Source organism: Podarcis liolepis (assembly GCF_965112155.1).
Source record: "Podarcis liolepis genome assembly, chromosome: 2".
NCBI classification, from domain to species: domain Eukaryota; kingdom Metazoa; phylum Chordata; class Lepidosauria; order Squamata; family Lacertidae; genus Podarcis; species Podarcis liolepis.
This window is the reverse complement of record NC_139555.1, coordinates 21,411,001-21,436,195: the sequence shown is the minus strand read 5'-3', so window position 1 is coordinate 21,436,195 and position 25,195 is coordinate 21,411,001. Positions and strand designations below refer to the sequence as shown.

The 25,195-nt window shown below is 48.4% G+C and overlaps 1 protein-coding gene across 1 annotated transcript; it reads left to right on the top strand.

Moving 5' to 3' along the window:
- Positions 1 to 2,234: 2,234 nt before the first annotated feature.
- On the top strand, positions 2,235 to 25,195 carry PRPH (peripherin). The gene is made up of 9 exons (XM_083490200.1): positions 2,235 to 3,773; positions 8,088 to 8,148; positions 8,527 to 8,622; positions 11,523 to 11,687; positions 14,416 to 14,541; positions 15,843 to 16,063; positions 18,267 to 18,316; positions 19,205 to 19,284; positions 20,906 to 25,195. Exons 1-9 carry the CDS (start codon positions 3,205 to 3,207, stop codon positions 20,951 to 20,953), a joined length of 1,416 nt encoding a protein of 471 aa, XP_083346326.1. The 5' UTR covers positions 2,235 to 3,204; the 3' UTR covers positions 20,954 to 25,195.

The following is a 25,195-nucleotide window of genomic DNA, read 5'->3' as shown; positions in this document are numbered from 1 at the left end:
TAGAATGACACTTGTAAAGTGAAATGAACTTTGGTTACTATGATTATATAATCATAAAAGATTCAGGAAAAAAGATTAAACTTTTTGAAATGGAACCCACGGAGGGAGGGAAGGAGGTCTGAAGGTTCGAAAGAACCTTCTCTATTCTCATGTTTTGGAATGGTTATGGTTATTGTGTATAACTTTATATAAAATAATAAAAAAATATTACATGGGGGGGGGGAGAAAAAGAAAGGGCTTCTGTCAAAGTTTTCTGATGCAGCTCTTCAGCTCCAAAAAAACTAGCCTCCCCAGTATATATATGTGTGTGGAGCGGTGGTCAGGAATGATAAGACCAACTGCGATATGATATGCATATGAGATTTTTAAAGAGGTTTCTTGGCGTATGGTTTGTCGGCATGGACGTCTCCCTGAAACCACAGCTGATTTCTATGCAGACTGCAAGGTTGGTAAATTGAATGAGGTACTAGGCCTATGTGAGTCAGCTTGTGGGTGTGAACTCTCTTGGCTGCATCACCCATGACTTGCATTTGTGTGTGTGTGTGTGTGTGTGTGCATCCCCATAGTTTCATGCTTGTTGGATATGCAAGTTGAAGTACTTGACAGTACTGCTGCTGTTGTGATCAATTTCTCTCTCTCTCCCGCTTCTCAGATGGAAGCTGGCAAACACAGAGTGACTTATTAAGCAAGCGATGGGGGAGGAACACAAAAGAGGGATGATCTCAGGGTCTGGGTAGATTCATATGGAAAGAGGCGGTCCTTGAGGTACTGTGGTCCTGAGCCATTTAAGGCTGCATAGGTCAAAACCAGCACTTTGAATTGGGCCCGGAAACTCATTTGTAGCCAGTGCAGTTGGACCAGTGCATATGGAGCAAGATGCAATGGCTTGAGTGCTCACTGGGTCTGAATACAGTCATAAAAGGAAATGTAAATCGACCCCTGAACATTAGGTCCAGTTGTGGCTGACTCTGGGGTTGCAGCACTCATCTCACTTTATTGGCCAAGGGAGCCAGCGTACAGCTTCCAGGTCATGTGGCCAGTATGACTAAGCCGCTTCTGGCGAACCAGAGCAGCGCATGGAAACGCCGTTTACCTTCCCACCGGAGCGCTACCTATTTATCTACTTGCACTCTGACGTGCTTTGGAACTGCTAGGTTGGCAGGAGCAGGGACCGAGCAACGGGAGCTCACCCCGTCGCAGGTATTCAAACCGCCGACCTTCTGATCGGCAAGTCCTAGGCTCTGTGGTTTAACCCACAGTGCCACCTGCGTCCCAAATACAGTCATACCTCGGGATAAATGTGCTTCCAGTTAAGTATTTTTGGGTTGTGCTCCGCGGCAACCTGGAAGTAACGGAGCGCGTTACTTCCGGGTTTCGCCACGCGCACATGTGCAGATGGTCAAAATGACATCATACGCATATGCGGAAGCCACGAAACACGACCTGTGCACGCACAGACGCGGGTTGCGTTCGCTTCAGGATGCAATCAGGGCTCGGAATGGATCCTGTTCGCATCCCGAGGTACCACTGCATTGCCAAAATGTCACCCTGCTCTGGCCATCTGTCATGGATGCTTTAGCTGAGATTCCTGCATCGCAGGGGGTTGGACTAGATGACCCCTGGAGTCCCTTCCAACTCTACAATTCTACGAGCCTATGTTTCAGGGAGCCACAGAAAACTCTTCCTGCTTGGCAGCCGATAATAATAATAAAGTACCCTGCTGAATTTTAATGCCTCTTTTCTGCCACGCAATGGTGGCTCCCCCATCTCAATTAGTTTACGTGCCTTCTTGCTTCCTCTCCTAACACAGAATGGTTTCCCATTGGTGGTCCACGGACCCCAGGGGGTCCACGTGACCCACCCACGGGGGGGGGGGGGGGCGGCGGTCTGTGGCACCATTCACAGAACAAAAACCACCACAAAGGAATCAAAATATTTCAAAAGCAGCGGGTCCATGGGTTGGCTTTTGAAAAACAGGATTTAACTAATTGGGAACCACTGCCCTGACATATTTAACCAACCCATTCCATTTTTGCTGACAGATCTAGAGGGAGAATTGGTGATCCACCGCCCTGTGCCCTAGCTCCCCCCACGCAGGCACTTCCCCCACCCTGGGTAGAGAGAGACCCCAACTGCGAACGATGGACTTCCCCATTCTTGCCTGGCCCTGATGTCCCAGTCCGGTGTCAGCAGGCCCAGACTATTGTATATCTATACAGTGGTACCTCGGGTTACATACGCTTCAGGTTACATACTCTGCTAACCCAGAAATAGTGCTTCAGGTTAAGAACTTTGCTTCAGGATGAGAACAGAAATCGTGCTCCGGCGGCGCGGCAGCACAAGGCCCCATTAGCTAAAGTGGTGCTTCAAGTTAAGAACAGTTTCAGGTTAAGAACGGACCTCCTGAACGAATTAAGTACTTAATCCGAGGTACCACTGTATTTTCCATTTTATCTTTGTATGCAGATACGGTTCAAGCCTTGAAATAAAATTATTTGCCAGCATAAATTTTGTGAAAATTATTTATATACTTACTTATTTATAAAGGGGGGGCACATTATCTACCTGGCCCAGGCCTCTGCCTGGCTCTGCAAGGATCTGGGTGTCAGGTCTGCTGCGGATAATCGAGGGGATTTACTTCTACAGAAACGTGCATAGGAGGGAGGAGGTGGGGGGGGGCTGCAGTGCGATGCTCTGTCTCTCCAGCAACCTGGAGCAGGCGTGCCAGCTTGGCACCGCGACCGTGGGTGCCATGCAGCGTGCATGGCCCTGGCACCGAAATTGGTGGGTGTTCCGGCCCATCCACGGGGAATTTTGTGGGTGCTCAGGCACCCCAGGGTGTTGGCACTATGACATGGAGGGCGGTGGACCGGACAGGACCGAGCAGGGCGCCTGGGATCCCACTCACCCTCCCCTCCTGCCCGCCAGAGCATCTTTGCAGAGCAGCCTGGGCGGGGTGGTTCCCTTTCCCAGACGACGGGGCTGCAATGCGGGGCTCTGGGCCGCATCCAAGAGAGGAGGAGCCTCCTCCTGCTGCTGCTGCTGCCCTCCTCCCCCCTCCAGTTCGCGACTTGGGGGCCTATAAAGCGGCATCTCCGAAGGCGGCGCCTTCTTCCCCCGTCGAGAACTTCGCGGCTCCGTCCCAGCCTCGACGCCGCCTCTTCTCCTTCTCCTCCATCTCTCTCCAGGCCCAGCCGCTGCGCCATGAGCCACCATCACCACTCCGGCGCCATACGCGCCACCTCGTACCGCCGCACTTTCGGGCCGCCGCCCATGCTGTCCCCGCTGTCGTACTCCTCGTCCCGCCTGGCCTCGTCCTCTTCGGCCACGCGGCTGCTGAGCACTCCCTCGACGGCGGCATCCATGCGCTCCTACCGGGCCAGTGGCGGCGGTGGCGCGGTGACCTTCCGATCCTCCAGCGCGCCGGCTCCGCGCTACTCCTACGGGGCGGCCGAGAAGCTGGACTTCTCGGTAGCCGAGGCGCTGAACCAGGAGTTCCTGGCCACGCGGAGCAACGAGAAGCAGGAGCTGCAGGAGCTCAACGACCGCTTCGCCAGCTTCATCGAGAAAGTGCGCTACCTGGAGACGCAGAACGCGGCGCTGCTGGCCGAGCTGGGCCACGCGCGCTCCAAGGAGCCCACGCGCGCCGCCGACCTCTTCCAAGACGAGCTCCGCGAGCTGCGCAGGCAGGTGGACGCGCTGGGCAAGGATCGCGACCGCCTGCAGGTCGAGAGGGACAACATGGCCGAGGATCTGGCCGCCCTCAAGCAGAGGTGAGGCGCCGGGGTGGGGGCGGGGGCGTGCCAGGACGCCGGGGTCCTCCTCGGAAGATGGAGGGGGCAAGCCGGGCCACATCCTGTGCGGAAAACGGAACTTCAGCCTTGTGTGCTGTTATAAGTGGCTGGGGCGGGGCGGGAGGGGTTAATCGCGGCAGGCGCCCCCCGGATTCCTGGGTTCTCCTTTGGGTGGTGGGAGGGTCCTGAGAAAGATGAAGCAAAAGACAAGACAGTGCTCAGTTGGAGTCAGCCCCACCCCCAAACGCATCATTTGGAGCAGATGAAGATGGTTGCCTCTGAGCTCGTGCAGAGTCCATTTCCCCACTCCCTGAATATTCAGAAATCTCTGCGAACTCTCTCTGCTTGGGAATAGGGAAGAGGGTTTCCGAGGTAGGGTCGCACTCTGATGGCACTTCTCCCTCCGAAGATAGCAAGACATTTAATTGGTGGCAGCGCCAGAGAGGCACAATTCCAGGTCCTCTTTGCAAAAAGGGCAGAGTTAGGGACTCGGCCTGAAATAATAGCCACCCCTCTTCTGCCTCCAACGCAGCAGAGTCCATCAATGCAGCCTAGTGGATATGTGGGTTAAGTAAGGAAGGTTCAGAAAGTGATGGTTTTAGACTGTGGACTTAACTGCCCAGCCATAGGGGGCTCTTTGGGTGGGAATACACATTATACTTAATTTGCTTCAAAATGTGGCTGGCCAGCTCTGTTGCATTTGGGGGACACTCCTGCTCATTCTGTAAGTGTCCTTCTGCACCCCAAAGTCCTGAGGGGTGGCATGACTGTAGCAGTGGGCCTTTCTGGGATCCAGACATTTTTTCCTTAGTTTCCAGCTCAAAAGCAAAGCAGCAAAAATGGGAAACGGCATTATATAACACCTTGTGGGGAAGGTCTGTGCATCAGCTGTAGAGCAGTTGCTTTGAATGTAGAAGGTCCCAGGTTCATTCTCCTGCATCTCCAGGGAAGACCCAGGGTCTGAGACCCTGTAGGGTCTCTTCTTGTTGGTGCAGGCAGTACTGCACTCGATGGACCAATGGCCAGCTTCCTAGGTTCCTAATATGATTGATAAACAAATGGGAACCAACTAAATCTATACAATTCTTTCTCTAATCCATTCATTATATTCCAACTGCATGCATTACAAATGATGAATCACTGCCCTGCAATCAGACAGCTTTTCTTATTTAATTTCATTTCATTTCATTAGCCTCAGGCAGTGATGGGGGAATGTGATGGATTGTTCTGGGAACTTATTCTCAATCCTAAAAGAGGGATTAAAGTTGCACCCCGGTAAACCTGGGATCCAGTGTTCCTGGGCTGTATACCCACTGCTGCATAAGAGTCTGGGACAAGACAATTAAGGATGCAATCATAACCCCACTTGCCTGCAAGTAAGCTCTGCTGAATTCAATAGGACTTCCTTCTGAAAATACATGTTTAGGCTTGTGCATGGAATCCTATGCGCACTGGGAACTGGACATCCTGGGACTTGCTTTTGAGTAAGTGTGTTAGGATTTTGCTGCACTGACGGTGTAGGTCTGGGACTTGGAGGCATTGAATTTGAACTTTGATGACTTGCAGAAGGGAGAGTTGCAAGCCAGGAATTCTGCACAGTGGAAAAGTTTGCTAGAATCTCTTCGTTTTGGTTCCGCCTCCCGATGGAGATTATGGAAAGATGGTTGATTGGAAACTGTTCCATCCAGAACTGTGTGGAGGGATAGATTAAAAAAACAAGCAAACAGCAACAATAAAAAGATGTCTTGGGAGATGTAGGGATTCTAGGACAGCAAATAAGTAAGACTAGTCCTTGAGATGTGTCAGCGGGGTGGGAAGGGTGTGGTGGGGAATAATTCTCCACTAATGGGATGAGTCCAACATGGCAGGAGGATGCGGCAGCTAGACTGGTGACTGGGAGTGGCCATTGAGACCATATAATATCAGTCCTGAAAGACCTACATTGGCTCCCAGTACGTTTCCTAGCACAATTGGTGCTGATCTCATCCCAGTTTACCTGAAGGAGCGTCTCCACCCCCATCGTTCTGCCCGGACACTGAGGTCCAGCTCTGAGGGCCTTCTGCCGTTTCCCTAACTGTGAGAAGTGAGGTTACAGGGAACCAGGCAGAGGGCCTTCTCAGTGGTGGCACCCGCCCTGTAGAACGCCCTCCTGTCAGATGTTAAGGAAATAAACAACTACCTGACTTTTAGAAGACATCTGAAGGCAACCCTGTTCAGGGAAGTTTTTAAAGTTTGATGTTTTATCGTGTTTTTAATATTCTGTTGTGAGCCGTCCAGAGTGGCTGGGGAAACCCAGCCAGATGGATGGGGTATAGATAAATTATTATTATTATTATTATTGACAAAGGGCAATAAAGTAAGGGATGCAGGAGCGAAGAAGAGCGACTACATGCAGTGTGGGACCGTGGGTATATGGTACCTGAAAACAGGAAGGCGATGGTGGAGAGTGGCAGGGAGGAGATGAACTTCTGCTGCTTTGTGTCATCCATGAGATGTCTGGATGGGGCAGGGTGCAAGGAGATGGCTATTTCTAGTACTTGGTAGAGGGGGAGCAGTGGGGTGTGGCAAGGGAGCTTCCGCCACAGCAATAACGCCCTTAGCCAGGGAGCGCTCTATTCCAGGTGGCAGTACGATGAGGACAGGGGGAATCCATGTGAGCTGTCAAGGAATTGCATGAGGTGGGTAGCCAGTTTGGGTGGGGTAGCGGCAGCCTCCTTAAAAGGGGGCATGTGGTGCACATGGGGTCCCATGCTGCACACACGAGAGGGGTTCCTCACAGGGCATTGCAGCTTCCATGCACACATCATTGCTGTGCTGAAAAGAAAAAGCAAGCAAAGCGACATCCTCGAGACTGCATTCCCCATGGCGCCGTGGGGTGGGGTTTGAATTTCTGCATCCTGGCATTGCTCACGCTGTGGCAGATGGGGCAGGGTGGGGCTGGGCTATTTGGGAAGAAGAGAAGGGGGTGGATAAGGCATGCGCAAGGAGCTGAAGCCTGGGAGAGAGGTGGGGCGTGGTCCCCTTCAGCTATGCAGAGTGACGTGGGTTTTGCCATGTTCTCCAGTCTCCCTGCCCTAATAGTGCCATCTGTCTTCTGCGTCAGCTCAGGGACTATGGGAGATGGTGGCGTTGGTGTTGCGGGGTGGAGTGGAGAATACATCACTGGGGAAGGGTGTGGCCAAATGACAGCATCCGTCTGTGTCTTGAAAAACCATCCCTTCCCAAGGAGGAGAATGGAGAATGCAACTTGAATAAATGTGGAATGGACAAAAGCTTTAGATGCCAATGCAAAGCATTTCTGGAACGGTCTCAATTTCACTTGATCTCCATCTCCACCTCAAACCGAATGTTCCCTATTCCTGATACTTCTCAGTGACTTTTCCCTACTTCCCCTGCACTGGCTATCTGCTTTAGGTAAGCCCTGTGGGTATGACCAGCGCAGGGTTGACCGATGTCAGGGGGCTGGAGAAGTCTGTTTGGCGTTGTGTTCTTGCAATGTAGGGGTGTGGCGGATGGCAGCAAGGGGGGGGGGTAGAAGCAGGATCTCCTGGGTGCAGCTCATTTGACTGGTTCTTGCATCCTGCTTGGCCCATAAAAGCAGAGTCCAGAGCGTGTTGTTGTTGTTGTTTAGTCGTTTAGTTGTGTCCGACTTTTCGTGACCCCATGGACCAGAGCACGCCAGGCACTCCTGTCTTCCACTGCCTCCCACAGTTTGGTCAAACTCATGCTGGTAGCTTCGAGAACACTGTCCAACCATCTCATCCTCTGTCGTCCCCTTCTCCTTGGTCCCCCCATCTTTCCCAACATCAGGGTCTTTTCCAGGGAGTCTTCTCTTTTCATGAGGTGGCCAAAGTATTGGAGCCTCAGCTTTGGGACCTGTCCTTCCAGTGAGCACTCAGGGCTGATTTCCTTAAGAATGGAGAGGTTTGATCTTCTTCCAGTCCATGGGACTCTCAAGAGTCTCCTCCAGCACCGTAATTCAAAAGCATCACTTCTTCAGCGATCAGCCTTCTTTATGGTCCAGCTCTCACTTCCACACATCACTAGTGGGGAAACCATAGCTTTAAGTATACGGACCTTTGTTGGCAAGGTGATGTCTCTGCTTTTTAAGATGCTGTCCAGAGTGTAGGGAGGAATAAAAAATAGACTGCTTCTGGAATAAGGAAAAGGACGCCGGGAATTTATGCAGCAGAGCAGAAGTGTGACCAAAGTGGGGAGTGTCACCCGGGGGAAGATGACAAACTATGGAGTTATCCCTATTATTAGCTCTTGGCTGTTCTTTGTCCTCTACAGGCTGGATGAGGAGATGCACAAGCGCGAAGATGCTGAAGGGAACCTGGTTTTGTTCCGCAAGGTAAGTGGGGCTCTAGGCGGGGCAGGCTAGCCCATTTACCCTTGAGTAACTGTAGGGTCCCAGCACACTCTGCTGTTTGCAAACTGCCGCACGTATTAGCTCCTGCACTCATACATGGGTGAAGAGTCCTTGAACAGGAAAGGCAGAAGCCAAGTTCTTGAAAGCAGCTTTGGGCAGCTGTGGCTGCTGTCCGCGGTGCTGAACTGAGGCACCCTGTTCTCTCCCCCTCAGCCCACCATCGCAGCCTGGCGGATGAGGCTGGGATTACCTTGTTTGCTTTCCCTGATCCTTCTCTGACCCATATGTATTTCACGTTAAAATGGAAAGGGGCTTGCTGCGGTTCTGATCATGGCTCGTTTCTCCTCCCTGGCTTGGTAGGATGTGGACGATGCCACTCTCTCGCGCCTGGAGCTGGAGCGCAAGATTGAATCCCTCATGGATGAAATTGAATTCCTCAAGAAACTACATGAAGAGGTAGGAGAAATAACGGGGGTGGCCTTTGAGTGGAGGGCAGATTTGAAACTTCCTTTTTTTTCTCTCTCTTTTAGTTTTTTATTTGTATTTTCAAATTTATACATTTCAACAGTTTTCCAATCAATTTGACATTTCAAAATTTGACTTCCCCTCTTTCTGCGATTCCTTGAATTCATTTTTTTTCTATCTTCTGCATCTCCAAATTCATTTAACTTACTCGTTTCTTTATCTACTATAGATAAATACTCTTATAAAACTGCAGGTTATGACATTAATCCCGCTAATATTTTTATCTGTTTACAATTTATCTGTAAATATTAAATAAACCATTTCCATTCTATTATGAAAAGTTTGTTATCTTGATTTCTTCTTCTGGTGAGTTTTGCCATTTCTGCATATTCCATAGGTTTTTGTATCCATTCTTCCTTTGCTGGGACTTCTGCTTCTTTGCACTTTTGGGCAAGTAACATTCTTGCTGCTGTAGTCCCATACATAAATAAATTTCTATACAATTTAGGTTGTTCTGTCCCTATAATTCGTAAGAGAAAAGCTTCTGGGTTTTTTGGTTTTTTTTACAAATGTTAATTTAAACAGCCTTTTCAATTCATTATATATCATTTCCCAGTAAGCTTCAACCTTACTACAACTAGTTCATTGACTGGCTTACATAGAGGCATTTGAGAGAGCAGCTGAACCATATACAACTGGACAGGTGTGCCATTTGTACTAACGGCAGCAGCTGCTGCTTCCCCTGAGGGCAGAAGACTGGGCTCAAACCTTATCTGTACATGCCTCGCAACAGGAATTATGTTTTATCCCAAACTCATGGCTTGCTCCTGAAGATGGTGGCAGCCTTGGGAGACAGGCAAGGGGCTGCAGGAGAAGCAGCAGAAGTGGGCATGGGGTAGGGGAAGATTTTGCGCATGGGCTTCATGGGGATCCCATTTAGAGTCCTTTAACATTTCTGATGTCCTGAGGTTCTTGCAGAAGCCATTTTGCTTGTGCTCCATCTGGTGGTAAACAGCAGAAGTGCAGTTGCTTCCCCAGCCCCACCCTTGGGTGCGTGAGCAGGATAGCTTGTATCCAGGGTTATTATTATTATTAATAATAATAAATAATAATAATAATAATAATAATAATAATAAATAATAATAAATAATAATAATAATAATAATAATAATAATTTATTACTTATACCCCCACCCATCTGGCAGGGTTTCCCCAGCCACTCTGGGCCACTCCCAACAGAATATTTAAAACATCAAACTTTAAAAACTTCCCTAAACAGGGCTGCCTTCAGATGTCTTCTAAAAGTCTGATAGTTCTTTATTTCCTTGACATCTGGTGGGAGGGCGTTCCACAGGGCGGGTGCCACTACCGAGAAGGCCCTCTGCCTGGTTCCCTGTAGCTTTGCTTCTTGCAGTGAGGGAACCGCCAGAAGGCCCTTGGTGCTGGACCTCAGCATCCAGGCTGAACGATGGGGGGTGGAGACGCTCCTTCAGATATGTAGATTTGCAGGACTGATGCAGCTGAGAAACCCTTGCATGCAGCAGATGGTCACTTGCTGCTGCTTCTTTTTTGTCTACTAGTGAATAACAAAGATATAGTTGCACCCATGGCCCCACTCTTGAATGTGTAACTGTGCCATATATGGGAATTTTGTACTAATGTGTCCACCTGTCATTCAAGGCTATGATACTTTATGCTTTAAATTTTGGATTCTTTTGTTTTCTTTCTTTTTGTTATGTTTTCACTTTTTTTGTTAACAAGCCAATAAAATAAAAAGTGGAAGAAAAACAAAGACAAGACTGATGCCCCACCCCCTGGAAATGTTGTGGGGCATGGTATAGGGTACGCACATAGCGTATTCACCAATCTCAAAGTATTTTATTCCACGCACAGATTTTGTGCCACCTAAGAATACCATAACATAAGAATACCATAACATATATCTTATAGTAGGAACATTACCCCAAATCAGTTTTCCATAGGCTCATTGGCCAAATAAATTCCTGTTTGAATCAAGTCAGTCCACACATTTCCTCTATACCAGTAAGTCACCTCCTCATCTGTTTTTTCCTCCAGTATTATGCCACATACAAGCACGCTTTCTCCCCAAATCTTCATGCAAACGCACATGAAGCTATTCCAGCAGATGGAATAAAACAGTGCCAAAGTTTGGTAATCCTCAGTGAGACAGAGAGAAAGACACACACACACACACACACACACACACACACACAGAGAGAGAGAGAGAGAGAGAGAGAGAGAGAGACAGAGACACAGAGAATAAATTGTTGCTTTTCTCCAGCCATTCTCAGCATCCCCTCTTACCCCTGAACTCCCCCAATGATTTGGGGGAAAGCTTAGGACTGCCTAACATCTTACAGGCAGTGTAAGAAGAAAACAAGGTAGTTCTGATTAGTCCTTTCCTTATGCAAAAAAGAAAAGAAAAGAAGCAAAATCGAATGGCAGATTTCTCCCGCCTCTGATGTGCCACACCTATAGATTAATAGCCAGATCCTGTTGCCTAACTGCTATTCTTGACCAAATTTCCGTGCTCTTTTAAAAAGATTGTTTTGCTCAATCTAGCGTACGTATCACATTTCCGCTTTATCTTTCTTTCATGATATGTATTAATGCTATTCACCACTTTGGGGGCCCAAAAGTGGTATATAAATGAGACAAAAACAGAGAAGCATACTTTCTCTGCCACGTAGTCTCACGTTAGGGAGGCTACGTATAATGGGCCTGCATCTCCTTGTGGCTGTGCTCCTCTGCATTTGTGCTCGCTCTCTTTGTAGTATCTCCTCTTACAATCTCTCTGCGTGTGATTTGTCGTGTCTGTGTTCCTTTGCATCTTTCTATCTTTTTCCCCATCGATGTCTTGGCGCATGCAGGAGCTGAACGACATGCAGGTGAGCATGCACAGCCAGCAGCAGGTGCAAGTGGAGGTGGAACAGGCCAAGCCAGACCTGACAGCCGCCCTGCGGGACATCCGCACCCAGTATGAGAGCATCGCGGTCAAGAACCTGCAGGAGGCCGAGGAGTGGTACAAATCCAAGGTACCTAAACTGGGTGCAGCCACAGGGGTGGTGTCAGGGGCTGGACTGCGGAGGAATGTTGGGAGCTGCTCCCCCTCTGTACCTTCCTGGGAAGAGGAGGACAGTATAGATTTAGAACAGCGGTTTGCAGAAGGGCACAGTTCAGAGGCTGCAGAGGGGAGAAGCTGGGGAATATTGGGGGAGTGGCATGAAGGAGAAGTACCGGGGGAGAGGCAGTTAACAGACTCAGTGTCTCTCGAAAGCATTCCTGACCCACCCCCCCCTCCCAGGACCAGGCATGCTGTGAGAGTAGCAGAACAGAAAGCTCAGAGGCAGAAAGCAAAAATCAGCCGGCGCAGGGGTGACGTAGAATAGGAGTGTGCTAGTCCGGGGGGGGGGGGGAAGGTTACTGTTGTCGTAGTCAAAGTCCAGTCCTGGGTCACTAGCCTGGAAACAGTTCACAAGGAGCGAGGCGAGGTCCGAAGCAGGAAGCCGGGCAGGGACAGGAAGACTGGAAGGTCAGGTCTGGGTCCGGGCAGGAGCAGGAGCAGGTACTCAACGACGTTGCTCCCACAACCTGGGACCAGGCTGACTGGCCTTTATCTTCTCTGAGGCCAGGGGCGGCCCCGGCCCCCAGGAGACCCGCCTCTCCCGGCCTTAAGGCGAGCACTCCTCCTGGGAGAAACCAGTTCCCTCCGCCTCTCTGCCCTAAGCCTCTGCAGTTCAGGAGAGGCTGGGGAGTTACTGGACCCAGGGGGAGACTCACCTTCCTCTGGCAGGGCTGGGAGAGGCGCACCTGTAGGCACTGTGTCCTCAATCACCTCCGGAGCCAGAGTGGAACCACCTGGTGCCTGCTCCTGAGGATCCGGCACAGGTGCAGGCGCTTCAGATCCAAGGCCCCGCCCCAGCTCAGCCGACCCTGGAGGCGGGGACTCTTGTACAGGCTGGGGTTCCTCCGGTTCAGCCTCTGAATCGGATTCCCAGGCCATCACAAGGAGGGACTGAGGGGGTGGGACTTTACTTGGAGCAACACCATTATCTAAGAGATAACAACAACAACAACAACAATAATAATAATAATTTATTTATACCCTGCCCATCTGTCTGGGCTTCTCCAGCCACTCTGGGCAGCTTCCAAAAAAATATTAAAATACTGTAATACATCAAACATTAAAAGCTTCCCTAAACAGTGCTGCCTTCAGATGTCTTCTAAAAGTCTGGTAGTTGTTATTCTCTTTGACATCTGGTGGGAGGGCGTTCTACAGGGAAGGCACCACTACCGAGAAGGCCCTCTGCCTGGTTCCCTGTAACTTGGCTTCTCGCAGTGAGGGAACCGCCAGAAGGCCCTTAGAGCTGGACCTCAGTGTCCGGGTAGAATGATGGGGGTGGAGACGCTCCTTCAGATATACTGGACTGAGGCCATTTAGGGCTTTAAAGGTCAGCACCAACACTTTGAATTGTGCTCGGAAACGTACTGGGAGCCAATGTAGGTCTTTCAAGACCGGTGTTATGTGGTCTCAGCGGCCTCTCCCAGTCACCAGTCTAGCTGCTGCATTCTGGATTAGTTGTAGTTTCCAGGTCACCTTCAAAGGTAGCCCCACGTAGAGCACATTACAGTAGTCCAAGCGGGAGATAACCAGAGCATGCGCCACTCTGGCAAGACTGTCTATGAGCAGGTAGGGTCTCAGCCTGCGTACCAGATGGAGCTGGTAAACAGCTGCCCTGGACACATTCCTGCATTCCTTCATTTCTCTCTGTGAATATTGAATAAAGTACTTGGTAAGAACTCATTGTTTTTCTGCTTCTTGGCAACCCACCGTGGGAGGGATAGGATTCCCTGAAGCCTTGACAGGCGGGAGGGTGGGCTACATATCGATGAAGAGCCTGTCCTGGCTGGGAAGGATGGGAGCTTGAGTCCATTGACATCTGAAGACTCCATAGGCTCCCCTTTCCTTGGAGTACAGTCTGGGCCGGCCGGCTATGACTATAGTGCCATTTCAAAACACACACACACAAACAGTTTGTTATTGCTAGGAATTGGAAGGGACCCTGAGGATCATCTAAGTCCAGCCCCCTGCGGTGCAGGAATCTCAGCTAAAGCACCCATGACAAATGGCCACCCAACCTCTGCTTAGAAACCTCCAAGGAAGGAGAGTCCACAACTTTCTGAGGGAGACCGTTCCTTTGTTGAACTGCTCTTACTATCAGAAAGTTTTCCGTTATGTTTAGTTGGAATCTACTTTCTTGTACAGTGGAACCTCGGTTTTCGAATGTAATCCATTTCGGAAGTCTGTTCGACTTCTGAAACGTTCGAAAACCAAGGATCAAAGGGCTGTCAGCAAGTTCAGTGAGGAAAATTGAAAAACACGCCTCGGAAGCTGTTTGACTTCTGAGGCACGTTCAAAAATGGAAGCATTCCGGGTTTTGGCGTTTGGCTTCTGAAATGTTCGGCAGATGAGACGTTCGAAAACCGAGGTTTGACTGTAACTTGAAGTCATTGGTTCAAGTCCTGCCCTCCTGAGCAGGAGACAACAAGCCTGTTTCCTCTCCCATGTGACAGCCCTTCAGATATTTGAAGATGGCTATCCTATCTCTTCTCAGTCTCCTCTTTTCCAGGCTAAAGATATCCATCTCCTTCAACCGCTCCTCATATGGCTTGGTTTCCAGATCCCCTGATAGATAGACTAGGAGATGGTCTTGGGGGCGGGTCTTTTCCCTTCTCTCCACTGACTCCCCCAACTGCTTGCAGTTTGCTGACCTGTCGGACGCAGCCAACCGGAACCATGAAGCGCTTCGCCAGGCCAAGCAGGAGATGAACGAATCCCGGCGCCAGATCCAGAGCCTCACCTGTGAAGTGGATGGACTCAAAGGAACGGTCAGTAGGACGTCCTTCCTGTCCTCAGCCCCCTTTTCCTGTTCCTTGGGAGGTGGCAGCTGAGCAGCTTCCCATCTTTGCGAAATGTTTTGTATTCTTGGGTGAGGATTCAAGGCTGCAACCTGAGCAAATGATGCCATTAGTGTCCTCTTCTGGCCTTTGCGAGTTCACAGGGGATTTCACTAGATATCATTCCCATCATATATTTTCAAGTTTAGCTTCAAAGCCATAAAGGTTGAAAAATGATATATGCTGTGTAATTGAGCACAGAAGTAATTGGAGCTTCCGATTTCTCTCTGCCCAGTGCAACATTTTGCAGTGTGATTGTGTATGTATACATCCTATACCCTTTTAAAATGTGGTTCTTTTCTGGGGTTTGTGTGTATGTGTTATTGGGTTGTTGTTTTTACAGTGGTACCTCGGGTTACATACGCTTCAGGTTACAGACGCTTCAGGTTACAGACTCCGCTAACCCAGAAATAGTACCTCGGGTTAAGAACTTTGCTTCAGGATGAGAACAGAAATTGTGTTCCTGTGGCACAGCAGCAGCAGGAGGCCCCATGAGCTAAAGTGGTGCTTCAGGTTAAGAACAGTTTCAGGTTAAGAACGGACCTCCGGAACGAATTAAGTACTTAACCCGAGGTACCACTGTATTCTGATTATATATGTTGTGATCTTTTCTGTGAACTACCGTGAGACCTGTGGGTATAGGGCGGTAAATAAACACAATACAGTTGTACCTTGGTTTTTGAACAGAATGCGGTCCGGAAGTCCGTTCAACTTCTGAAATGTTCCGAAACCAAGGCGTGGTTTCCAATTGGCTGCAGGAGCGTCCTGCAGCCAATCAGAAGCTTTGGAAGCCGCGTCAGACATTCGGCTTCTGAGGCAAAGTTCTCAAACTGGAACACCTACTTCCGGAGTTGTGACATTCGAGTTCTGAGTTGTTCGTGAACTAAGCTGTTTGAAAACCAAGGTGCAACTGTAAATAATAATAATAATAATAATAATAATAATAATAATAATAATAATAATAATAATTGTGGGATTCCTATGCTCCAGATTCTGTGACTGTGTCCATTTTTGCAGCTGGGAAAAAAGAGGACAACTATTTTCAGCCCTTGCCAGCCTTGCGCCCTGTTTCCAAGGCCTGGGAAGCTCCGAGTCCACAGCCTTGCCTGTTCTCACTCGGTTGAGAATTAGGAGCAGGATTTGGGAGTGGGTGTGGCTTCTGGGTAAGGTGTCTCTGAGACCTGCTTCCCTGAATCCCCCATTGTAAGCCCCACTTGTGTTTTCCTCCCCAGAACGAAGCTTTGCTGAGGCAGATGCGAGACCTGGAGGACCAATACGGGGTGGAGATGGGCTCGTACCAGGACACGGTGGCCCGGCTAGAGCAGGAGATTCAACACATGAAGGAAGAGATGGCACGGCACTTGCGGGAGTATCAGGACCTGCTGAACGTCAAGATGGCCCTCGACATTGAGATTGCCACCTACCGCAAGCTGCTGGAGGGGGAGGAGAGCAGGTGAGGACCCCCCTATAGCTCTTTGCATGGTTCAGCCCATCTCATGGTGGGTCCATCTCTGCCTTTGCAGGATCAGAGGAGGAGAGCGATTTTAAAGGAGCTCATTGGTTTTGGTTTCTCAAGGTCTTTATGTTTTATTTTTGTAAATATGACAGAAAGAAAGAGATGAGAGAAAAAGAGAGAGAAAAAACATTGCCAGCTGTCATCAACAACAGGAACACCACATGATTTCTAATTTAAATGCCAAGATTTAAATAACCATACCATATGAGGGCAACTCCCCAATCATCACACATGCTCCCACTGAGATGCGCACCATTTTCTTTCTTCTTTTTTGATACCATTTTTATTTGGTTTTACAAGTACAAAGTTATATGCCAATAATAAAAATACATATCCATATGTGGCGATTCCTCTGAATCTCAGGACTCCCTCCCCCTCCATGGAGTCCCATTTTAAACATTTATTACTGCATATTTTTCTATACTCCAGCATTTTTTTTTATCAAACCATATTGTGCATGGTAATCATGACACTACAAGTGCGATCAAAACCCTGCCAATGTTTCCATCTGCTTGCAGTGGTCTCTTAAATAACTTATATGTTTTCCCCATTCGTTTATAAAGTTATTGTCCTCTTGATTTCTGAGTTTTCCAGTCAGTTTTGCCATCTCGAGATGTGCACCATTTTCGATGCCCCAATGGGGTGGAACAGGGGCAGAATGGGGTGGGGCAGGGGCGAACAGGGCACCGTAATTTTCACTCCATAAGACGCACTCAAAATCTAAGGGGAATCTTAAAATCTTTTAAGATTTTAAAATCTTAAAATCTAAGGGGAAATGTTTGTGCGTCTTATGGAGCGAATGTGTGGTTCCTGGAGCTGGGGGGGGGGGGACCCGGGCTTCCCCCACCAGCCCCAAAAAGCTCCTGAGCAGTTCTGGGGTAGCCCGTGGAGCCTCTACAGGGCAGCAGGGAGCCTTCATCCTGCTGCCCTGGGGAGGCTTCGCACGGCTAACCCTGGCTTTTGCGGGAGGTGGGGGAAGGGATAGAGTGAGGCTCTCTCACTTCCCCCACCTCCTGCAAAAGCCCCCAAGAGCCGCATATATTTTTCCTTGAATCCCCCCCCCCAAAAAAGTAGGTGCACCTTATGGTCAGGTGCGCCTTATGGAGCGAAAAATATGGTAATTCCCCACTTGCACAAGTGGGGAGACGTCTGTATTTTAAGCCATGCGTTTTAAATGTAGAAAGGGCAGTGAGATCTTCAGGCCACTGAGTAGTAGTGGACTGCAGGAGTGGGTGAGTATTTGTCCTTCCAGCCTTGCAGTATAAGCCTCTCTGTCGCCATAAGTGTTTGCAGAATCCCTTTTTGTTGTCCACCCGTTAGTTTCCACACTGCAGGATATCATTTAATAGTGCACAAACTTCCACGCATGCCAAGGATTTCTCCAAAACAAAGCTGGTACAAACATCAATTCCTGATCGGGAAGAAGGCACCACATATTATGCCCCAGAGAGACGTTTTATTTATATATAATTTTCTTTAAATTTTCTGTTTTACACTTTAGAACAGGCTTCCTCAACCTTGGCCCTCCAGATGTTTTTGGCCTACAACTCCCATGATCCCTAGCTAGCAGGCCAGTGGTCAGGGATGATGGGAATTGCAGTCTCAAAACATCTGGAGGGCCGAGGTTGAGGAAGCCTGCTTTAGAATATTCATTTAAACAACCTTGAAATGTCAGTGACTTCCCTTTTTCTCTTTCCATGGCTCATTTTGCATATCATAAATCCCTGCATATTTTACATAAACTAAACCATTCAGTATTCCATTACGGTGGAACCTTGGTTCTTGAACGGCTTAGTTGATGAACAAATCAGCTCCCGGATGCTGACAACCCGGAAGTAAGTGTTCCAGTTTTTGAACATTTTTTTGGAAGCCGAACGTACGGTGTGGCTGTCGGCTATTGTTTCTGGGGTACCTGCGCCAATTGGAAGCCGCGCCTTTGCTTTTGAATGTTTCGGGACAGGCTTCCAGAACGGATTACATTCAAGAACCAAGGTACCACTGTATTACATCCAATGAGACTCGTTAACACTGTTGAATTTATCTTAACATTTCCAAGAAGCTTTTTCAGCATCTCTCTGAACCAGCCAAGTCCTTCCTGGGGGACTTCATTGTAGAGCTCACTGTGGCTTGTTCCCTGCAGGATTGCAGTGCCGGTTCAGTCCATGGCCTCCTTCGGCTTCAAAACGACAGGTGAGCGCCATATTTTGGATGCATAAAAAATGCATCATATGTGCTTACGCACACTGCCGCATACAAACATTGACTTTTGGAAGAGACCATGTTCATTGCTCTGACTTACACCCCTTTCCAGCTGTTGAGCTCCACCTCACCCAAAGATGGATTTATGGTTGACATTTCTGGGAGCACACCAACTGATTGCAAGAATCTACCCTGGATCTGTCAGGAGCTCTGCCTACACTCGAGTAGGACCCTGGTAGAGACACATGCCCAGCTGGCATGTTCTCTCCCTCCTGGCCAATCGTTCAGGAGCTTCAAAAGCTTTCTTCAGCCCAAACATCACAGCGACTGATGCCAACAGATACCGGCACACTTAGGGATCAGCAGAGTTTGTGCATCATGCGTAACAGACCTCAGCAACTCAGCATTTTGGCTAATCTATTTACATATAAACACACACGGAGCACTGCAACATGGCTTCCTCTCTCTCTAGCATCAGACAGCAAAGAGGAAAAGAACAAAGGACAATAGTCCCACTTCACAGAACACAGTGACACAAACATCCTGTCTCCGTCACTTCCCACTCTGTGGAGTCAAAACATATACTGTCATGTGATAGACAAAAATCCCATGACTGCAATCATGGAGCAGGAATTCTAACATCATCTTCCTCACCCACCACAGACGACACCTGAGCTTAGCTTTTATTGCTGTTTTTCCTTGGGAAGTGGCAGGAAGAAATCACACCTCTCTCCTCCCTCCTTCCAACCCCTTCTGATTTCACCCAGATTGGCCTGGAGTATTTTTTGGGGTGTGGGGGGGTGCTGGTGGTGCAGGGGGAGATACGTATTGTATTGAAGCTGCCATGCCCTCTCTCCTGAATGCCCCCCTCCCTTGTAGTTTCAGAGCCAGAGCCAACGGTGGAGAGCCACTCTAGGAAGACAGTGCTGATCAAAACCATTGAGACCCGGGATGGAGAGGCGAGTTCTTTACCTTTTTTTCTCCCAAATTGAGGAGGAGGATGTAGCCTTAAGCAGGAGAAATTCTCTATAGAGAGGACTGCTGGTGGTGACCTTTAAAGCCTTAAACGGCCTCAGCCCTGTATACCTGAAGGAGTGTCTCCACCTCCATCATTCAGCCTGGACACTAAGGTCCAGCTCTGAGGGCCTTCTGGCGGTTCCCTCCCTGCAAGAAGTGAGGTTACAGGGAACCAGGCAGAGGGCCTTCTCGGTAGTAGCACCCGCCCTGTGGAAACCCTCCCATCAGATTTCAAGGAAATAAACAACTCTCTGACTTTTAGAAGACACCTGAAGGCAGCCCTGTTTAGGGAAGGTTTTTTTATGTTTGATGTTTTATCTCCTCCTCCTCCTCTTCTTCTTCTTCTTCTTTGCGGGTTTACTGCAGCTCAGGAGGCTCAATCCTCTCACGCAGTTTGGACCTTTCTTCAGTAGGAAACCCAATGCTATTTGCTCCAGACAATTATTATGGAGTCAGTTTGGCTGGTCAAGATTGTGTGGCTCCACATGTGGGAGGTGTTATATGACCACCCAACTTGTAGCTGTGTGGAGCTGAGGCTGAATTGCCCTCTGGCCAGGGTTGTGTATGTGTGTGTGTGTGTGTGTGTGTTTGGAGGGGAAGAAATTCAACAAGGTACTCTAAGTTCTGGTCTCTGTGTAACAGGGATCTCCAAGCTTTTTTTTTGGGTGGGGTGGGGAGAAGTGGACACAACTGGAATTCTGAGGAAGTGCTGCAGGTGCCAGTTCTGAAATGAATGTGGCGAGGGCACAACACGACACAAAATGACTGTGCAGGGTGTGGCACAATAGCTTCAGTGTAGGTGCAGATGAGGCAGTGCAAAAATGAACTCTGCAGGAAATGCAAACAGTTTCTCATGCATAGGAGCCAACTCCTAGGGGCCTTGAGCTCCACAGTAAAATATTTGAGGGGGCTGATACCCCACAAAGTTGATGGGCATTCTCAATTAAATGGTGTGTGTGTGCCACGTCATGTGATCGATTGTGTGGGGTGGGGCTTACCTGGCCCCCCCACAATATTTTATTCAAGTTGGCACCCCTTCTCTTGTGTGTTGTGAATTTGGGGTGGGAGACAGAAACATGGATTTGGGGTGGCGACACAGAAAGCACGAGCAGCCATAGAGGTACAGTGGCATGTTGACACCTCCTGCTGTATAAATCATGCAAGTAGTGCAAATTTACATATATTAGCATAAACTTTTTTCTGTTTACATCAGCCACGGGGAGAGGCAGAGCGGTATACAAGAGACTGAAGTCTCCCCACTAATGCCAAGAAATCCCACCCAGCCTCCTCCCTCCAGCTTTTAACTCACAACTGCTCAAACCATGGCTGACCATCTTAAGGGCTAGAAACTTTTCTGTTGTTGGTTTAAACAACAACAAAATGAACCCTATCCCAAATGTAGCACTCAGGTGTGTTCCTTGCAAGGAACTGTGGCATGCCCTGTCTATGATCCTGTGAGCGTCGCCTATTCTACGCTCAGCAATATACCTATCAGACGGTCTTGCCTTTCCCTCTCGGCTCTGACCTGTTTTCTATCGTTTTTTTGCATTTTGTCTCCTGCAGGTGGTGACTGAATCGAGGAAAGAGCAGAGAGCTGAGATAGAGAAGTGATTTGGGGAGCCCCAGGCACCTCCTCCCTCCTTCCCCCCACCCCCAATGCCATGGAGACGGGCACTCAGCTATCCAATGTGCAGACGTCCCAGCAGCAGACCTCCCCCCCCCAAAGCCGCACTGGCCTTATTTATGATGATGGTGAATGATACCTCTGACCTCCGACCGCCTTCCCCCACTGTACCAGGCTTCCCCAGCCAGCCCTGCTCCTTCAATGTGCACTTCTAGCCTTCCTGGGGGGCAGCCTGGTTGCGACCCCAGCAATAACCACACATGGGCTGGAGAGCGGGGAGTTTCTCCATCCCTGCTTTCCTCTTCCAGCTGCCTCCTACCTCTCTTAACCACGCAGTCTCTCGCCTTGCCCGTTCCAGCCAGTGTTGTCGTGAAAGAAGAGGAGTGTTGCCTTTCTACAGGGCGTTGGGCGTTAATCCATGAAAGCCCAGGCTAGGCTGGCACAGATCTGCCAGTTGTGTGTAGAGCCTAACCTTGGTGGCGATTGAGAGATCAAGTCCGTAGAGCAGGCACCCCCAAACTCGGCCCTCTAGCTGTTTTGGGACTACAACTCCCATCATCCCTGACCACTGGTCCTATTAACTAGGGATGATGGGAGTTGTAGTCCCAAAACAGCTGGAGGGCCGAGTTTGGGGGTGCCTGCTATTCATGGCTTTGCAGCTGGTAAGCTTTTCACATCTGGCAAGTCAAGTCAGCCTAGAAACACCAAAGAGGACCAAATGTTTGGTCGCAGTCCGTTGTTTACTGCCCACCCATGTTGGCCTTGATATTGATTCTGCGTACCGGCCACTGAGACCAAAACCGCCGCTTTCAGGGATTCTCACGAATGAGAATCTCCTTAATCAAGAATGTAAGTGTGAGCTGGTGTAGCATATTGGCTAAGAAAGTGAGCTATGTTAATAGAGCAGTCCCAGGTTCAAATCCCACCTCTGCCATGAACTCGCTAGGTAGCCTTAGGCAAAGTTGTTCTCTCTAAGCCTCAGTGTTTTCCCTCCCCATCTGCAGTATGGGCAGATAATGCTACTGACTAAGCACATCACGTGAATTATCTCATTGGAATTCTTACAGCAGCCTTCTAAGTCAAGAATTACAATGAGCTAATTCACGTGATATGCTTAGAGCATCTGAAAGCACTATACAAATTCTATTTATCATTATTTTGTCCCCCAAATCTTCAGAAGTGTACCCAAGCTAGAAAACGGAATTACATTTTTTAAAAAAAGAAATCAAATTTTGCAGTAGGCTCTTTAAAAAAGCTTTCCCCCCACCCTGGCTTTTATGGGGTTTCGTTTATCATAAGGGTCCTAGTGACAAACTTAACAGGCAATCCTCTAACTGTTTACTCAGAAGTAAATCCCAAAGCCTTAAAGCGATATTTCCTTGCCTCTTCTTTGGAGGCAATCCATAGGGTTAAATTAAATTAATTTTCTCCAATCAGACAAAATGTGGTCCTTGAGAAAGACAACTTTTCAAAGGCTGAACTTCTTACGGGCTGATTTGCGTCCTCCCGCCACCCCCAGCCATTTGACTTTTTCAGCCCCATCCAGCAGGGCAAAGGATTGTGGGAGTTGTAGTCCAACAGCATTAGGCAGGCCATAGCTACAACAGCAATCCCCTAGGATGGCTTCCCACAGAGTCTTGCTCTCCTTTGCTTCCTTTCTTATCTTCTTGTGCAACCCCCGTCTTACCCCTGCCTGCACTTTCTGCAACTTCCACAAGGGATGGTTCTGGTCTTATCAGGCAAGAACACAGCTGGACTTCCTCATCATCTGTATCGCATACAGGTTAGTCCTATAGGCGTGAAGAAGCCAGCTGAGCAGAGAGTCCTTGGAACACAGGGAAACACCTGGGCATGGCTTTCTAGTACAATCTGAGCTAACATGGTTAAAATAACTAGTCGTACCTTGGAAGTAAAACAGAATCCATTCTGGAAGTCCATTTGATGTTTGGAAACCAAGGCGTGGCTTCCGATTGGCTGCAGGAAGCTCCTGCAGCCAATCGGAAGCTGCATCGGGCGTTCAGGTTCCAAAGAACGTTCACAAACAGGAACACTCACTTCCGGGTTTGTGGCGTTCGGGAGCCAAAACGTTCGAGTTGCAAGGCATTCGTCAACCAAGGTATGCCTGTAATATCTAATAAATGAGGGGAAAACACACACATCCATCCATCACAATTCCGTGACATGAATAAGTTTTGATTAGGTAATGCTAACCTGTGGGTGTCTGTGGGAATGGAGCAAAGGGGAATTGCCGCCACCCTGAACAATAAGTCTGATTCCCAGCTTTTCTTTCTTTCTTTCTTTCTTTCTTTCTTTCTTTCTTTCTTTCTTTCTTTCTTTCTTTCTAAAAAGAGCAAATTTTTAATATGAGAGATATTAGGCAAAATGTGCACTTTTTTCCTTCCTGTTTTGGCTGACAAAGTAGTGTGATCCACCTTTGACTGTTTTACTCCCTCCATTATTTTTTCCTGCATATGCCCCTGTACTAACCCCATCGAAACATGATATATAATGACCTGAACGGTTCTTCTACTGGAGAACAGTGGCTTCTCAACTTTTCTTCCCTTAAATCCAGCTTTTTCACAGCTGTACACATCCTCAGATTTCTTTGACATCCTGTCTTTCCACTTCAGCTCTCTGTCACCTGATCTTTCCCCCTTCTTTCTCTCGTTTTCCCTTAACATTTCATACCCTCCAATCCAGAACTGACTCACCCCCTGTGGACCATTTTGACAGGTGGGTGGGACTGCCCACCTGTCAATCACCTGATGTCATATGACTCAAAGTTGATGCTGAATCAGCAGGCAGAAGCTCATCGCTGATCTTAGTGCTGTAGTCCCACAGCACTAGGACCAGAGATAAGAAGAGAAATGCTTGTCCGCTTTTCTCTCTCTTCAGTTTAATGTTACTCTATCACATGAATAAAATGCTTACCACCTTGAAAGTAATACTTTTATGATTCATTTGTCTGGGCAGCTATTCTGAAAATAATACACACAGGAAAATGTGGCTTCTCATGACGCACTTTGGGCTTAGCTGTTAGAGGGGTGCAATGCAACAGACTCAACCACCAAGGCAGTATAATGCGAGGCCACAGCAGCTTTTTGGGTTGGATCCTGTCAATTGTATCTGTCCATCCTGCTACAGGGGTCCTAGCACTTGAATCTATTTGTTGCCTTTCAGAACAAATAATTATGGCAGAGGCATTTAGTGTTTTGTGAGCATCTAGCTGACAAAAAGTGTTTCGTTATTTACTCTGGATTGCAAGAAATCAGACATTTCAGGACTGAAGTTGTCACTGAAGGTTCAAAATAAAGAAGAGTACTCATTTATAGTAGCTGTGACACCCATTTTCTCCCTACAACCCCCTCCTTTGGGACACCAATCAGGGATTTTTTTCCTTTTGTTTTAGATCCAGTTTTATAATAGTCATGACGATCCAGGAACATTTGCAAATATGCTCTGGTTTTAAAATTCTCAGTTGGAGAAAACAGCAAAAGGACCTTCGGACCTAAAAGCCTGCAATCCCATGCAGAGTCTGGCATGTACCCAATTTGGTATAGGGCTGGGCTGTATTATAAGAATTTCTTTGGGATTAGTCGCTTATACGATGCTGCTGTCACATTACTGAGTTCTGCAGCTTGATAACCATTTCAGCCTTGCTTGCATCTCTTCCTTATCATCCCTTTTTGATAATAGGATTTGAAAACAGGGATCCCCTTTTTGGGTTTTGGTGCTGATTTCCCCCTCTTTGATAGCCATGTTGCCTGTTTCCCATATTCCTACTCAGACCTGGTAAGAATTCATGGTGCTAATTCCACCATGCTAATGGCACTCTTCATGAACAACCCAAACAAGCTCCTCTCTGCCTCTCTCTTTCTCCTGCACTATTTTATGCCAATTCCCCAGTAATCCCACTATTTTGTGCTCTTTCCCAGCATGTGCACATACAACTGGCTTTCCAGAACATCCTTCCCTTACAACTTGGCTTGCCTCACTGATGTCTAGCTTGAGGAATAATGATGTAGTATCAACCCCACGGGACAATTCCTTGTCTCCCACACTCCTACGAAGAAACAGGGTACATGGAGACTTTATGAATGGTTGCAGTAGACCTCTGTTTCTGGTGCTTCTAGATCTCCCGAGTAGTACAGTTATCTGATGACAAGTGGCCATTGTGTGAAACGGGCCATGTATTGCTTCCAACCAGCCAATAAACAACATACTGAGAA

Coding starts and splice junctions, on each gene's coding strand:
- PRPH (XM_083490200.1), top strand. CDS start 3,205: ATGAGCCACCATCACCACTCCGGCGCCATACGCGCCACCTCGTACCGC. Junction 8,149..8,526: donor ACCTGGTTTTGTTCCGCAAG/GTAAGTGGGGCT, acceptor CTGGCTTGGTAG/GATGTGGACGATGCCACTCT. Junction 14,542..15,842: donor TGGATGGACTCAAAGGAACG/GTCAGTAGGACG, acceptor TTTCCTCCCCAG/AACGAAGCTTTGCTGAGGCA.